A 17682-nucleotide genomic window follows, 5' to 3' on the forward strand; every position below is an offset into this window, starting at 1 on the left:
AATTGGAATGATATGGATACTTGCAGTGAATTAGGTTTTTGGCTACATAATATTTAAACATGAAATTTTTATATTTAACTGTTGGTTGATGTATTTATTATAATTGAGGATATAGCTAGAACAGTATAGAGACTTTAGACAGATCATTATATATAATAGCTTAAAAATGAAATGTTTATGTTCAATTATTGGTTAATGTGCCTGTGATTAAGCATTTAGGTATAAGCTTTTTAAAATTAGGAATTTGAAATTCAGAAAGCAATTATGAATCTCCCAGAAATATTTTCTAATTCTATAAGTTATTTAAAACGAGAGTATATCTAGAGGGTTTGAGGCATCTTGTCTGGAAACTTTTTTTGAAAAGTTCCAACCCCTCTTTGATAGGAAAACCTGTTCAGAATTGGGAGAAATTATTTGATGGAGGAATCTTGCGGATCCGACGGATGCTGTCTCAACTTCAGTTATTTTGGGAATGAAGTTAGATTTATATAATAATAACATTACTCTTCCATATTAACATGAATTTTTATTATTTTGTTGTAATACAAAATGAAGAGAAGAATATATATACATATATATATTGCAGTTCTATAATATACTACTTTTTTATTTTAATAATTATTTATTCTAATTTTTTGCGTCCAAACGAAAAACCTTCAATAATTAAGAATAAAACATTCTTAAACATAAACTTGAACATTCTTAAATATATTTTTCAAAAATATCAATATACATTAAGCATACCGTACTTGATTATAAAGAAATAACAAAACAATTAGGAATTTATATTTATTCTTGACTGTTATAAAAAGACACTATCGCTAATCTCCATGGTATAATTAATCTGAAGACTACTATAAACACAATTAAAAGAATATTTATAAAATAATTAAAATATCTTATTTTTTAGTTTAGTTCCTATAAAAACAAATTAACATCAGTAGTTTCCATAATGTAACCAATCTACAGACTTCTGGCACTTGGTTGTCTTTTCTTCCTCTCAAGATTATCATTAGGATCCCTTGAAAACAGTGATAGATCGTGGAGCAGCCTGAAATGAAATATGCGGAGCAATGCAATTGACATTCACCGCCACCAAACTGTGTGCAACGACGCGACACTGAATTGCGGCCAATCGACGGTCTGACGTTGAAAAGAGACCAGAATGGAGAGGGAGAAAGAGCCACAGAGAGAGCGAGAGAGAGAGAGAGAGAGAGAGAAAGAGAGAGAGACAGACAGAGAGATAGAGGGAGAGAGCACAGGGGTATATCAGAGACAATTGCCAGGAGAAAGAAGAAAAATTACCAGGAAAGATAAAAAGAGGGACGTTGAAAATATGGAAAAAAGAAATAAAAAAGAAAAATTGTTTTAAGAGATCTGCTCAAGAAGAATTCACATTATAGGTTAATTTATAGGTTAATTATAACTTTTTTTTAAATCATCGCTTACATATAAATTATGATTCTTAAATATAAATTAGGAAATAGTTATTTATAATTTGAAAATCACTATGTATTGGTTATATACAAGAACTAACTATCCACAACTTATTTATAACCGAAAACCCACTGTACTGTGATTAAAACTTAATTGTTATATGAATGGTTACAAAATTACCTTGTAATTATTTCTGATTTAGCTGATTGACTCAAATCTATCCCAACTATAAAATGACTACAACATCAGCTACAACTTACTTATAATCTAGAGTCTAGTATGGCTGTAATCTAATTATAACCTGAACACTAAGAATACCAAGTTTGCATTTAACCTTACAATAACATTTCCATATACTACTTAACGTTCAACAAACCTAGCCCGAACTCTTTCATACCTATCTTTACATCACCAACAGTACCTGATCTAAAGAGAACCTGTTCTTACCTTAGCCACTCAGTCATTTAAGTTAGCCTAGCGAAAAGGTAATAGAGGAAAAAGAAAAAATGGAGGGAACAGAGGATCCAATGAGAGGAGCTTCGCGACCCCTCTACTCGTTGGCACTTACTGGTGCCCTGAAGTTGTCCCACTGACAGCCACGTGCCGAAGCGTGTCGACCTTTTGTCACGAGCTCGGTCTCTTCTTCGACCCAACAAGGGGGAGGATCGCCGAGATTCAACGTGCTAGGACACGTGTACCAAATAGGCTTGGTGGCCCAAAGCCTGTTTGCTTCGACCAAGGACCACCGTAGTGACGGTCTAGGGCACAATGAAGCGTGTGGTTCTTGAGCTGCCCTTCATTGGAAGGATCAAAGGCACCAGGAAAATTAAATGGTTAACGCGTTTCGACTCCGCTTTATCTTTCATCTTTTCGTCTTGTTATTTAGATTTTGATAAGAAATGTGTGTTTTGGAACTAATCTGCAATAATTTGGACCTCTTTTTTTTGTTATTTTGATCTCAATCTTAGGTATTTTTAATTTATTTAATATTATAAACTAGAGTTTTGATAGGCATCAATTTTTCTGATGTAGGTCAGACTCAATTTTGTTTCTTTTACGCTTGAATATTCAATTCCAATAAGTTTTACCTTCCATAATCTGCAATAAGTTTCTAACCCAGGTAAGAAAAAAGCTTTTAATCTTAGACTTCGTCGAATTTCTTTATAACTTTTCTATTATCTACAATTTCTATTATCTACAATTAAGTACTCTCAAGAATTTTTAAGCTTAAAGCTTTCCTGAATTTTTGTTAACTTTAAATTTCCATTAAATTCTACTTTCCATAACCTACATTAGTTTCAAGCTAAGATTTCTGACTTAATAATAAATCCTGTTATACAACGTTAAATTCTTATTAAGACACAATTTTGCTAAAGATTAGTAACTTAATCTAACCTAATTTAACCTAACTTCTAATTAAATATGATTCAATTTCTAATCTTATTTAAATCCCTTAACCTTAAATTTCGAACAATTCCTATTTCCCAAATTTATCCTATCTGTGACTGAAATATTACCAAACTACTTTTCACCTGAATTTCTCTAACACTTATAATCAGAATTCTCATCTACATTTCCCCACTCATTGTCAAATCAATCTTAACAAACAATTCCTTCAGTTCTGCGTATGAAACCATCATCGAGGCGTATATTAAAACGTGCTTGAAACAGAAACACGAGGAATTGACTATGACTCCACAGTATTGAAGCTCTGTCGTTGCTTTTTCACCTCTGGAAATTCACCAATCCGTGCGATGGTTCGCACGCGTTGAAGCTGTCGAGCGGAAACGTCGATTTCTCAGCACCGGTTATCGGCGTTCACCTTCGGCGATGGAGGGCCTTTGATTGGCACGAAAGGTATCCGTTCGTCGCGACAGAGTGTTGCGGAAAAAGGAAGAGCTCCGGTTTCGGTGTCAGTGAAGACAGAATGTGAAAGACGGCGTCAAGACGAAACGAATACAGGGAATAGAGACAGAGTTAGTTCGATTCAATTTAACTAGAGTGCGTGTAGGTAAAAAAGAGGAAACGAGTGACATGAATTTCATTCTGTGAGTGTTGAATAGGTATGAGACAGGAAACGTAAAAGGTACGAAGAGAATATTAACGTTTCTGGTTGTTATCGATTGCTTTATTAATTTTTTGCTACTTTTGTGAGACGATTGTTTGATACGTCTTCATTGAAAATTTTTCGACCATTTTAAAGAACTTTTTGTGACGAAGAAAGTAAAGGTGATGTATAAAAAAACAGAAGATTGTAGTGGTACTATGATCGTCATGGAAAATTGGCCGTGCAAATGCTGCTTAACGCTGTCGATATAAACATACACGTCGGAATTAATGATACACCGTTTAGTTACGCGTCAGTTGATTTTCCCAGGGCACCGCTTTTGTGCTTAATAGCAGACGGGGGAAGCGGCTCATGGGGCACTGTGACCCGCCCGCTTCGGTGCACTCTTCAATATGTCACTGTGGCTAATTTTAGGGGCACACCGTCGACCACCGCACCGGCGACAAAGTCGATTCCTTTCAGTGAATTTACGTCCTGTAACCGATTTTCAACCGATTTGTTTGCTTCATTGAAACTCTTGAGAATTTTACCTTCATTTTGATTGAACACCAAATTTGATGTATTTCTTGGAGCGATGAAATTCGAGATTTGGAGATTGATGTGTTTGATTGTTAGGAGAATTTATTTGGTTATTGTACTAATATAGATTGCACGTTCTTGTTCGTAGTTACAGTATTATAGTGAGTTCTATTATCATTGTGCAGTTTCATTGATTTGAAACTGATTTAATGAAAATGACGATGAAATTAAAAAATAGTAATATTGCAATAATGTTTGTAACAGTATTTTAATATTATCGTAGATAATATTCTATATCAATAAACTAATTAAATTTTTAACATATAAACTTAATTGAATATATAATAAACAAAATTAATTTACGATTTCGTGTGTTATTTTCTATATGAAATGTTAATGTAAAGTAATATATACTTGAAATTTTAACTGTTCAAATAATTTCCTATAAACTTCCTTTAAAATTGTTTTTCATAACACGATGTGAAATTTTGTCACTAAAAAATGAAAATTGCAAAATTACAAAAGCCTGAATTATGCTTGAAGGTTCGACTCGCAATCACATCAAAAACAATCATCTTCATGATGACGATGGATTATCAAATAACGATGAAATACGTCCGGATGTAAACGAGTCAATATGTTACATAATTGTCAGACCAGTTAATTACCTCACTCCAGCCTGTATCGTTGCGATCTTGTTCCCTGGCGAGATAATAAATGACAAAAGATGATATCGATTTTCAGAATTAAAACACCGCCGCTGGACCAGAACACATTCACGCACAATGGAAACGAGTATTTAATTCAGCAATTTCTATATTTTACCAATTTATTTCTATCGTGGTATTTTTATTTCATTGTGCAAATAATTCTATCCATACTTTTCATTTATTACTTACTTTTGCTTGAATCATTTTTCATAACGTCTCTGGTAATATTAAGTTAAAATATTCTTTTAAAATATTAAAATATTCTTATTGTATAAACCATATTACATGATCTTCCAATTTTTTAATATTATTTATATTCTTGAATTTCTTCAATCTGAACATGCATACCCATCTTTCCTAAGAATCTGCACAACTTAATATGTCCATATCAATGTTCTGTTTTACCATCAAAATCCATTAAGCTAAGCAGAACATCCCACTATCTCAATATATACTATCTTAACATTCCAAAATTCTAATTAAGAGCTAAAATTTATATTGGTGTTGGCCTTCAACCTAGATGATTATAAACGTAACCCTCAAAAATGACAAAACTCAATATCCTCTCACTATTCTTCTCAATTTCAACATCTTCAACTATAAATCTTTCACAATACACCAAACTATATGAAAAAATACCTCTATTGCAATATCAATAGTGCTCTGCGGCAATATTCTATAACCTCCCAGGAGTACTCCATAACCTAACCTAGTGAAAATGATTTGCACAGACTGGGGACGCGGGATCGATATCCAGCAACCAACAGTGTCGACAGCCAAGAGATTCCATCGATCGAGGAGGCAATTAATTACGGAAGATGATCGGTAATTAACAGTAACTGGAGCTGGATAACGTTCATACGGCACGCTAATACCGAATATACGACGCGCCACGGCTGTGGCTGACTCTTTATGGTGGGGTGTGCTCGTGACGTGAATTATTAGCCCTTCGGTCCTCGACACAGCCTCCGGGGATAGGTTCGTGAACGGGCGTGGCTTAGCCGGCAGGCGTGGCCCGAACGCCACCCTTGAAAAACCACCAGTCACCCTCCCTGCATCGGGATACACGGGGCGAATTGATTCCGCACGGATTTTCCCTTTCTTACACGTTCTGCTTTCTTTCTAGACGAAGATCTGCCTGCCTTTCGTCGGATTACACGTCGCTTCGCGTGACATAACCTCTTTCTGGTTCCTGCAAAAAGATAAAAGTTAGACTAGCAAAGAAGCGGAATATTTTGTTTAATTGATTGTTTTCTAGTATTTGAGAATGGCAAATTAGAGTAAATCAGCAGGGAAAGTTGGAGATTGGAGCTTTTGAACGTTTGTGGTGAAAACGTAATAAGATTAAGAAGTAGCAAATATTGAATTTAAAGGATCTTTTAGATATAATTACTTTTAGGGGAAGAAATTGATAACTTTCTTTAAGAATTAGACCTATACTTCACTATGATGTCTAAAACTTGTATAAAACGATGAATGGTCGTCATAAAACAACAAACCTTATATTTAACAAGTACGTATTAATTAACACTAACCTTCCTAGCCTGGTCAAATTAGCCCGGTTTCAAAATTTAATTTAAAATTGTACATTCATTGTTATTTCTTACAAGTTTATTTAACTTTATGTAAATTCTTATATTATCTGATTAATTAATTTCACAATTTTTGTTAATATAAGAATTTACATAAATTAAACGAACAAAAGGCCTAATACTTAGTTTAATGCTAAATAAAGAGAATCCTTTCTTTATGACAATTTTTAAAATAAAAAGATTACAAATTACTAGATTATTACTACTCTAAAAAATTAACTCTCTATTCCCTTAACTTCCCAAAATATTATTAATATTAACTCTGTTCCCTTAACCCCTCAACGAATTTTATTAAAATTAACCTTCTATTCCTTTAAGGTTCAAAATGCCAAACTTAAAACTTTCAAAAGTCAACTTCAACCTCAAATTCAATATAAACTATCATTTACTACCCAAAACTTCTTAAACATTTCAGAACCTCCAAACAACATCCTATTCTCATACTAGAGACAGCAGTTTTCGTGTTCGACGAAATCATAGCGGAAGTTCCGCTGGTTCTTCGGCAGTTTCCAGCATCTTCCCCCAGGACGAGCAAGTCGTATAAGCGGAGGAAGAGCGACGGGAAGCTGGAGGAGGGAAACAGACGCAGAAAGGGACGGGACGTTGGGAGGGAGGAGAAGCTTCGCCATCCTCCCAAAGCTCTGTGCTAGCGTTTGTACAGTGGTAATGGGCTGTCAGGAGCAGACGTTCGCTGCTCGTGCCTTATATACCAACACCATTACGCTGCTCTTGGGTCGGTTCCTATCGGTTTGCTCGTATTATCAACCCCTCTGATTGCATTCTCCTCGTCTCTCCCTTCTGTACCGCTCCTTCATAGCTCACCCTCTTCGACCGCCTCCTTCGATAACGTCTTCCCATTGCTACCACGATCAACCAACTCTGGGTACAAAATATGCTTTGGATTTAAAGGATACGGAATGGAGGATATCTGGAGAGGTAGCGTTTGTTAACTGGTTAACTAGTTCATAACTTCTTTGATATCTTTCTTTTTGGAAATAGAACTTAAATTTAGGATTACCAACAGTTTGATAAATACAAGTACAGAAAATTAATGATACTAACAATATTTGGGTAAAGAAAATAAATGATACTAGGAATTAATTATGTACTACTCTTAACAAAATTAAACTTAGCTTTTATTTAATTAGGAACATTATGTAGTTTTAATTTCAGAGGTCAATACAAATTCAAGATCATGCAAAACCTGCTCAATAACAAAATCTGTATTTGAACCAAGCTGGATCAATACTGCAGCTATTCATTATAAACTCAATATTTGCAGATATTCATTAATTTAACAATTCATTCATTTTAACAATCTTGTTCATTTTAATATCAGTACGTATATGTATATATATATAAACATTATTTTATTTACTTTTTCTGATCCTATTTGCGTGTGTGAGGAGTGAAAATCCTCACTTAAAAGTTCGACTGCTGCCACGTGTTCATCGACTATCCCCCAACGTGCCTTTCCCTCCCGCAGTGATCAATACTGCGAGAGGTCTTCTGCACAGGACAGGTAGGCTGCTGGTCCACATTTCAGCATGGGAGATAATACGTATAAAAAGGCGCAGGTTCGTCAACGCAAGTTCGTCAGACTGGTGTCCTTGAAAATTTTCCAATCTCTATTTATCTTTCATTGTCAATCAATTCTTTCAAGAATAAATCTTTTATCAATTTCTTCTAGTCTATCTTTTTTTTTGTTCCAATAACATTTTCTAAAAACAAACATAATTCTAGAATTAAACGTTTTTGTATTATGAGCGGGGTAAAGAAGATTATTAATCATTGTGGTTAAGGTAAAAGATTGGTTGAATTTTTTTCATTTTGTATTGTATACATATATTTTAATCGTTTACAATACCTTTGTAATATCTGGTAACACATATCTTTAAAAATTGTATTTCAAGGAAGAAGCTACTACACCCTAATTCATACTTTGATAAGCTTTTGCAGTAAAATTGATACTATTTCGAAATTGTTGCTTTCAATAGAGCATTTTGAATATTAGTGTGTTGAAATTAAGCGTTAATTTATGTAGCGTCATAATGTATTCTCAGCGCCACCTAGCTATCACTGCAGGAACTGTTATGTCCACAACCTTGGAAGAGCGGGAAAATTTGAACTTTGAATTCATTTCTTTTACTCTAACAAACATATTGCAAAAATTTTATTTCCCAGATATATTTACAATATTAAATAACCGGATCTATAATTGTGTAATACATACTTATTTTTGGCTTTCAAAGATTTGGGATAACGTATCATGAACTATGCAATACAAAGAAGAAAGCGCTCAATGTTTTTGATGCAGATAATAAAACAACCGTATCAGTAAGTGTATTGTTTTGATTGCAATATTACATTCAGTATTTATTTTCTCCAAATAACTTGTGACCTCTTTCTTGCACATTAATTACCCATTCATAATTTAATAAATATTGAACGTATGTTTTTTGTTTACTTATGTGTTCTATAGTATGACCACCATTAAATGATTTTGATAGACTTCAATAACATAACCTAACATTTTATCAAACTTCAATAACATAACCTAGTGAAGTATAAATACATCATCTGCAGTTTTAATAAATTTTTTCTAATATTGAGCTGTAGCTATTTGGAGTGTACGAAGGGAACTTGAACATGATCGAGTAATTAAATGCTCCTGTTACGCAAGGTGCTCATCAATTTGACGCTCCTAGTTGTGATTCTTGTTCTGTTTTACTGCTATCAGACGTCAAATGGTACACGCTGGATATTGCACAGAGTCCAAGAAAATGCTTCGACCACCGAGTCGACAAATATTCATGAAGATACCATTACGACGACAGTGTTCTTTCCAGATAAGAAAGATTACTATAATGTCTGGTGTATATTCACCAAAGTAGATAGTAACTCTCCAATGCGACGAAAATTTGAGATCTTTGCAGAGTCTTTAATCAAACTATCCTCTGTTAACATTGCATTCCACGTTATAACTGATGACGATAGCAAAAATGTTACAGAGAAAGTTTTGGCAAATATTCTCTCATCCACAGGAAAATTTATGAAGGTGAAGCAGAAGAATTTTGTTTAGAATTTTGATCTTCTCAAATTATATTTCTTACAAGATTTTACAATTTGTTTATTCCTTTGTTTCAGGTGCAATATTATGATGTACATAAACTAGCATTGCAATTGGAAGACATTGTGTCTGTCATGTCTCCATACTTCAGCAGCAAACCAGGAACCTACTATTCAGATGCATTATTTTTCCTATCCCTAGGTTTACATCGAATAGCTCCAGCTGAACAAAGTGTTGCAGCAATGTTTGATGTTGACACCAAATTCCGCAAAGACATCAAGGAGCTTTTTGAAGAATTCAACTCTTTTGGAAGTCAAGCACTATTTGGTCTGGCTCCAGAGCTCACTCCAGTTTACAGACACGTTTTGTATTTGTATCGTAGCAAACATCCTAACACATTATTTGGAGAACCTGCGAGTTCAGGTGGTTATCGTGGATATAACAGTGGAGTGGTACTCTTTAACCTTGACAAATTAAGGAATTCTTCTGTTTATGATGCAATTGTGAAAAGAGAAAGTGTTGATGCAATGACAAAGAAATATCATTTTAAGGTAAAGGATATAACAATAATTTATCCATAAAGTCAAGTTGAAAGTCATTTAAGTGATAATAATAATGATTAACACTATCATTGCAAAGTTGTTACATTTTCCATGTTTTCTTAGGGTCACTTAGGAGATCAGGATTTTTATACCATCTTAGGAATGGAAAAACCTGAATTAATTCACACCATTGATTGTGGATGGAATAGGCAGCTGTGTACATGGTGGAGGGACCGTGGATATGCAGATATATTTGGAGAATATTCAAAGTGTGATTCAGAAACAAAATTATGGCATGGAAATTGCAATGCCCCCATACCTAACGATTAATCATATCCGCAATATCTAAGAGCACAAGCTATAACTATTGTTTGCAAAAGTTTAAAAGCAGTACCTGTTGTTATTTGAACATGTTATTAATCTTAGAATCTGTGATTCTTCAGTGGCAATACATATCTTCCATCACAGTAACAATATTTAAGAGAAAAATAATATTAGTTGATAAGTTGCATAAAAAGTATTTTCTTTTTTAGGTACTGATGTTTTGTACATTAAATATTTTAAATATTATAAGGCTTAAACGTTGAAAATAAGATGCAAATTATTTTTTGAAATTGATTTTATATGAGTTGCCAGATACGTGTTGTAAAACATGATAGGTGCTATTTTTATATAAAGTGCAGTTATAAAAATTGTTGAACGAAAGTGGACCAATTAATTTTAATTATATGTACTGTTGTATTTTTTCAACAAATAAAGTGTTTTGTGTAAATAATTATTTTTACAGTTTCTATTCATTCAGAGTTGCCTCTGAAGCAATTCGCTGAATAAAAATCAATAATTTTTTTTCATTTTTAATGGAACTATAAATAACAACATATTAGGTGAAGTAAAAAGTTCTGAGCGCTTTTTCGCTTTATTTCGACGATGAAATTAACATAGTCAAGATTATTCGATTTAGATTAAATATGCGCCGTTTTGTTCGATTACTTTTGTCCATTTTGAAGGCAATTTCATAATTCCGCGGTTGAAGAAGTCCTCGTCCCTATTGGTAAAAAACTTGACCAGCTCATTTTCACAAGCCTCTCTTGAGGCCAGTTTTGTACCATCAAGAAAATTTTGCAAAAACTTAAAAAGGTGATAATCGCTTGGTGCCAGGTCTGGACTGTACGGCGGATGCGATAGAACCTCCCAGCCAAGCTCTCGGAGCTTCTGACGCGTCGTTAAAGATGTGTGCGGCCTGGCGTTGTCTTGATGGAACACAACACCTTTCCTATTGGCCAATTCTGGCCGCTTCTGGTCGATCGCCTGCTTCAGTCTGGTCAGTTGTTGACAATAGAGGTCCGAATTAAGTGTTTGCCCCGATGGGAGCAGCTCATAATGGATGATTCCCTTCCAATCCCACCAAACACACAATAAAACCTTCTTGGCCGTTAATCCACGCTTGGCGATCGTTTGGGCCGGCCCACCGCGATTGGACCACGATCTTTTTCGGCTGTTGTTCTCGTATGTGACCCATTTTTCATCGCCAGTCACCATCCGCTTCAAAAATGGGTCGATTTCGTTACGTCTCAACAAAGAATCGCAGGCATCAATTCGGTCCAAAAGGTTCTTTTGCGTCAATTCATGTGGCACCCATACGTCGAGCTTCTTCTTGAGACCAGCCTTATGCAAATGGTTCCAAACGGTTTTCTGGCTAATCTTCAGTTCCTGGGCAATGGAATAAGTGCTCACATGCCGGTCCGACTCGACGATTTCCATGATTTTATCCACATTTTCGACGATTGGCCTACCAGAGCGTGCCTCATCTTCGACGTCCATATTACCAGAACGGAATCGTTGGAACCACCGCTTTGCTGTTGCATTCGATACTGTACTGGGTCCATAAACAGCACAAATTTTTTTGGCCGCCTGCTCCGCCTTTTCACCTTGGTCGTAGTGGTACTGAAGAATGTATCGAATTTTCTCTTTTTTTATCTCCATTTTCGAACGCTGTAACACACAACTGGCTTCACCGAACACAAAACTGACAAAGAACCTTTTTGATGCGTAATATCACCTTGAAATCGGTGTATACTATGACTCGATGCGATGTGCACATCGTGAGATATGGCTCACTAAAGACATCTAGCGAAAAACGCTCAGAACTTTTTACTTAACCTAATACATAAATAGAAGTGTCGCCGTAATATATTTTTACGCAAGGAAAAATAATATTAAATACAGTATTAACATATTATATGATATTTACAGTATACAATACACCTTTCCATGGTGATTGCCACCTGCCATAAAAATATTTCTCCAGAATGATCATAATCTATAAAACAAATACATACTGAAATTTGTTATTTAAACACAATAGTCTAATTAATCCTTTTAGAATAATATCGACAATATCATATTAACAAATACAATATACTTTTTCCGAATGATTATCGAAACCTTGTTAATAATCAAAAACAAATTTTTATTTTCTTTTCTTTTTAATTAACAGTAAATGTAAACGCAAAAAAGGAAAAAACGGAAATCGATTGTATTTCAATCCTTCGTTGTTTTCTACTAACACATATTAAAACTTACTTTGAACTCTGTTAATGCATACTAATTAATGAATATATCTCATTATTATGATTTTCAACCTATGCGACTGACCAGATTGCTTCTCTCTCTCCTTCTCTCTCAAAAAACGAAAAGAAAAGATTATCTTTCATAATTATACACACACCCTAGTTGCATCTAAATTCGTTGTACAATATGTAAAATAAATGATGTCACCTTTGGTCCCAGTGATAGAAACTTAATGTTAATCGTAAAGAATAGGAAATGTTAGTCAACATTGACTCAACCGTTCAGATCTAACCTATCTTCAATTCCCTCTTTTCTCATTTTAGGTCAGGTTAGGACCGAATGGCTGATTGAACTAATAAAAGAAAAAAAAAAAAAGAAAACTTAACAAGAATTGCGTGGACTGCATCATATAATGAGCAACAATGTTTCGAAAACGGACCTAACTCGGCCCGTTGACTATTTGGACACGAAAATAAAATATTTCTCTTATCGCTTTAAACAGCTAAACGATATGTACATCATTGACAGATTTCTTTTTTATTGACAACTCTTTTTCTTGGTTGTCTCGACCTTTTTACACACGGTATTTACACGTGGACGACTAACGTGGCTGTTTTTTATAGACTATTAGCCAGCAAACCGTCAATGGAATGATTTCGAAGAGGTCAGGTTTGACAACTGACAAAAGTACGGGGCAGATGTGAGTGGTCCTTCGATAGTGATTAAAAAATATACATAAATAGTTTCTTCTTGCCCTTTCTTTTGTGCCGATAATTGCCAAACGTTGTATTATCACTAAGGCTGTACGACTTAAAGCACCAGAATATCTCTTCGAGAACAATATATCCTCGGTCGCCAGTATTTTTCCGATTTTATCCTCGTGTCAAGAACGTTTCCTACTTTCTGAAAGGCAGTTAACATCTTTCCATAGCCTGTAACCATAAATTTTCATGTTAGGCAATTTTAACGTTAAGTTCCGTGCCCTCTAATAAAATATTTAACTCAAAATTCTTCTTATGAAAATTGTTCTCAACATTCAACGTCTCCCATTTCTAGGAAAAATTCTCCTTTACTATTACCACACTTTATGAATCATAATTTTCTTATCAGGGAGCATTTCTCTATTATTCAATTCCCATTACTTCGTAATGGATTTTCTGATTAATAAATGCTTACGCTTTTTAAATTCTCGCGACCACCGAAGTTTCTAATCGATTCCAGCAAAACGTCTCGCTGGTCAATTTGAATGGGCATGGACTTAGGTCTGGCACTTTTCAAAGTCACACCCGTTATCACGGGCATAGTAGGAGGCCTTGGTGTACCATTTGAATCCTTGGATGATCCTTTAATATTATCTTCTTTCATTTCTTCCTTGAAGCCTTCTTTAGTTTGGTTCTCATAACTTTGACTTGCACCAATCTTTGTACTTGACATCTTAAACCCTTTAACAACAGGCATTGGCTGGTGCCCTTTAATGCTTACGCCATTTCGAAATGTCAGGTTACCTTCATTCTGGATACCCACTATCGAAGAGTACCTCTTAGGTTTAATATTTTGGTGGCCATTTATTAAACACTGATCTTGTCTATGTCCATTCTGTCTACTAGAATCGTTTTCCAACTGAGAATCTGAACGTTGAATTGTACTGGACCTTTTTGGTTTTGGTCGCAGGCAAACATCTTGACCAAATGCTTTTGTTAATTCTTTGAAATTTACTGGAGTAGTGTCTATCACATTGTCATCCTGTTTGTTTTCGAGGAAGCTCTTTTTCAGCTCAACTCCTGTTACAACTGGTTTATCATTAGTGACTTTTGGTTCTGAGTTGTTAACTTTATTCAGTACTAGCTTTTTGAATCCTGTAGCTGTTGTATGACTAATTAATTTCTTGGTTAACTCATTGGGCTCCTTTTTATCCAAAAATTCAAATTTACTCTTCTGTATTTTGGTAGAACTATCAACATTATTGGAGTCTACTTCATCTTTAGAGCTATTAATATTAACGATGGTAGTGCTGTTAGTTTGTTTGACTCCAAATTTGTAGTCAATGTCCTTCTTTATCTGGACATTAATACTCGGTCGTTCGGACCAACTGCCTAAATTGATCATAGGAGGTCCTGAGTAGGTATATCGTTTCTTATTAGTTTCTGGCGTTGGTTTCTTTGATTCTGGTTCTACTTTCTTATTACTTGGTGCTGTCTGAGGTTCACGAGTCGAAACTTCATTCGATTCGGTCGAATGTTCGTTAGAGGTAGTCTCGGATCTAATGAATACATTAGTCAATAATTATTATTTAAGTATAAAATAATTTCGAAGTAGGAAAAATGTTAAATTTACCTCGTTTTTTCAGATAATACTATATCACTCGAATCTTTGGGCACATTTTCCTCCGCCTGTTGAGCATTTTTCAACTGCGGCAAAATGCTTTTTAGCACCTAAGAACAAATCACTTACTATGAATACAAAGAAGGGACAATTTAAAAAATGTATATATTTTACAAAAAAAAAAAATGTACTGGGGAAACTTTAATAAAGATTGTATAAAAAATCTCAAATTGGAAGGTAATTTACCTGTACAGACTGCAGTTGCTTTTCTTTGGTAGGCCGCTTCAGAATATTATCCCGCCACTGCGAGGATTTCTCGTCGTTTTTAGTCGCAGTTACGCTCAGGTTACTAATGCTCGTTGCTTTTTTCATTCCACTATCGTCCATCTCCAGATTTTTTTCATTCTTGATACTCTCAATCTCACATATATTTCCTTGGAGGTTAGATTTGTCACACATGGATATGTAGCTCTTGGATCTCTGAATATTGCTCTTTTCATTACCAGACTGCCACCTCTGCAGGGATTCTGTTTGTATCTTTGGTTCCAGCTTCGTCTCACTCGACTTATCTTCTCCCATGGTTACCTTTCTCTTCCCTTGCAATGTTCCAACACTGAATTCCTTCAGATTCTTATCTTCACTCTCATCAAGATTGCCCTTGTTCCTTGTCAGAGTCGCAAAGGATCTGATAAATCTCTCATCAGAATTTATCTTTCTAGACTGTTCTACTTCTTCAAATATATTCAGGTTCTTTTGCTTGCTGTATGTTGTGATGGTAAAATTTGACAATGTGTTATCTACAGGGGAAATTTTGGGAGTTGAGGGGTTCAATAATCTCCTGGAATCCTGAGACATATTATTCTGAGGCAAAGTACTTATTTTATTCTCGAGCTCATAAATCACCTCCTTCTTCATGCTAGACTCTGGCTTTTGTTGTATGAAGGACTTCGCAAGTGGAGTCTCTTTCCTAACTTCAATTTCTTGCCTTTCTACCTTTTCTATAATATTCCTTCCATCTTTCTGGTCTGAAGTTGAGGTTAATTCAGTGATTTCTGTGTCTCTGAATGATTCAGGCGAAGGAGTGATTACTTCGAAGTTATCGAAGACAGGAGAAGCAGAGTCTCTGAAGGCACTTGGCGGAGCTGGCAGTTGATATTCCCAGTCGGTGACGGATAAATCTTCATCGACTGCTGATACATAGTCTGACGTGTCCTGCTGAGAGTTTACAGTCAAATTTGTCGAGCTGATGTTCACATCAAAACCATTGGGATACTCAGAGATCTTTTTGTTTTTCTGGTCTGTTTCTTTGGAAATGTTTGTTGGCTCTAATTTAGTTATTGTTGGAGACACTGGTACTTCATCGAATGATGCTACAGGTAGAGAGTTGGTCAAAGTGTCAGATACTTTCTGAAGCAGTACGTCAGTCTCTGAGAGATTTGTATCTGTAATAAAATATTTTAAAAGATCAGAGAATTATTCGATGATACAAAATAATTCAAAGGATTTATCTTTCCATGGAGTAGTTAAAAATATGCAAGTAAACCAGAAACCTCATGAAAGTGAGACTACTATTCCTTTTTTATGTTCCACCACCATTTACAAGACATCAAACAATTCCTTAACCATAAAAACTTCAAAACAATAATATATTTTTGATGTTTATACAATTTTATATTTTTATGAATCTAATTAAGAATTTTTGTGTCTTCAAATTTGACATAAATGCATAAAGATCCACAATCTAGATATTAGTATATAAGAAACTACATTAGTGAAGATGAGCTGATGATGATTTAAATCACTTCTAATGTTATCTAAAATCTTTAACATGTCATTTACATTTAAAGTGATTTGAGCATAGAGAATTATTTGAAAGCTGCGTTACTGGAACGAAGTTCTCACACACATTAATGATATGCAACATGCACCTGATGAAACCACTGCAACAGGGGACTTTTCTCCACCCACATCCTGAGACTCAGTATCCTGCTCCTCCCTCGATTGCTGTACAAGATCTCTGTCAGACAGCAGACTAGGATTCACATTCAAATTTAAGGCAAATGTGATATCCTCTGCATGAGAAGTTAAATGCCTCTTCTGTTTCTCTAACGCATTAATCTCAAAATCATTGGACTTTGACGCTGTTCGAGGAATCCTGGCTTTCTTTGGTTCTTTCAGACCCTCCCACTCTTTACTTTGACTAACTGTATCCTTGATGCTCAGTGAACTCAAGTGGTCACACTTTGGCATAGTAGATATTACAGCACAGAGTTTCTTCTCTTGGCTAGAATTCTTTGATGATACTGTACTTAGTTCACTTCTTACCATTGTAGAATCCTGGTTTAAAGAAGCTTCATTTACTTTATCCTCATTCATACTTAATTTTCTTTCACCATTAGCTCCATCATCAATATCGTTATTTAAAGCTGTATCTGTGGAATTAGTTTGGTTCTTTTCCTCCAAGTCTATTGAACTGTAATCAAAGCTTGCTTCACTCAGGTGCCCTGGCGTCATGAACACCTCATCCTCACTGGTAGAATAGTTGGAACAGACGTCCAGTTTCTCTTCACCTTTGATGGAGCTTCCACAATTGGAACTTGAGTCAGTTATAAAACTCCCAGTACTGGAGTGCGCAGGAGCGTTGGACAAGGAGTCTACATAGCTGGAGTCTGAACTGAGGGTTCTACTCAATGGGGAGGGCGGTTTTAGTTTGCGTTTTGGCACCTCGGGCCGTATTGTGGCGGCTTTTCTAGGCTTGGGAAGTGGAACAGGTTCTCCAACTGTACTCAGAGGGAAAGAAAAAGAATAGGCCATCACCAACATATCTAGTTAGCAAGCAGGTAAATATGGT

General features: G+C 35.2%; 2 protein-coding genes across 7 annotated transcripts in view; one reads left to right on the forward strand and one right to left on the reverse strand.

Annotated features, from left to right (window-relative positions):
• The first annotated feature begins 8658 nt into the window (after positions 1 to 8658).
• Positions 8659 to 10419, forward strand: LOC117214485 (xyloside xylosyltransferase 1). Its single transcript, XM_033460632.1, has 3 exons — positions 8659 to 9384; positions 9474 to 9947; positions 10062 to 10419. Exons 1-3 carry the CDS (start codon positions 8992 to 8994, stop codon positions 10266 to 10268), a joined length of 1074 nt encoding a protein of 357 aa, XP_033316523.1. The 5' UTR covers positions 8659 to 8991; the 3' UTR covers positions 10269 to 10419.
• A 1691-nt stretch (positions 10420 to 12110) lies between these two features.
• The window catches only part of LOC117214477, a 95473-nt gene continuing 89901 nt past the window's right edge, over positions 12111 to 17682 (reverse strand). For 4 of the 6 annotated variants that reach the window (XM_033460615.1, XM_033460616.1, XM_033460617.1 and 1 more), the window contains 5 exons: positions 16760 to 17611; positions 15078 to 16273; positions 14844 to 14941; positions 13686 to 14769; positions 13094 to 13441 (listed from right to left, as the gene is read on the reverse strand). In XM_033460615.1, coding sequence (XP_033316506.1) covers positions 13424 to 13441; positions 13686 to 14769; positions 14844 to 14941; positions 15078 to 16273; positions 16760 to 17611 — 3248 coding nt within the window. In that variant the 3' untranslated portion in view covers positions 13094 to 13423. Of the gene's footprint in view, positions 13442 to 13685; positions 14770 to 14843; positions 14942 to 15077; positions 16274 to 16759; positions 17612 to 17682 lie in introns of all 6 variants that reach the window. The other 2 variants (XM_033460614.1, XM_033460619.1) reach the window with 2 other exon arrangements.

This window comes from Bombus bifarius, unplaced genomic scaffold (genome assembly GCF_011952205.1).
Source record: "Bombus bifarius isolate JDL3187 unplaced genomic scaffold, Bbif_JDL3187 scf7180000009200, whole genome shotgun sequence".
Lineage (NCBI taxonomy): Eukaryota > Metazoa > Arthropoda > Insecta > Hymenoptera > Apidae > Bombus > Bombus bifarius.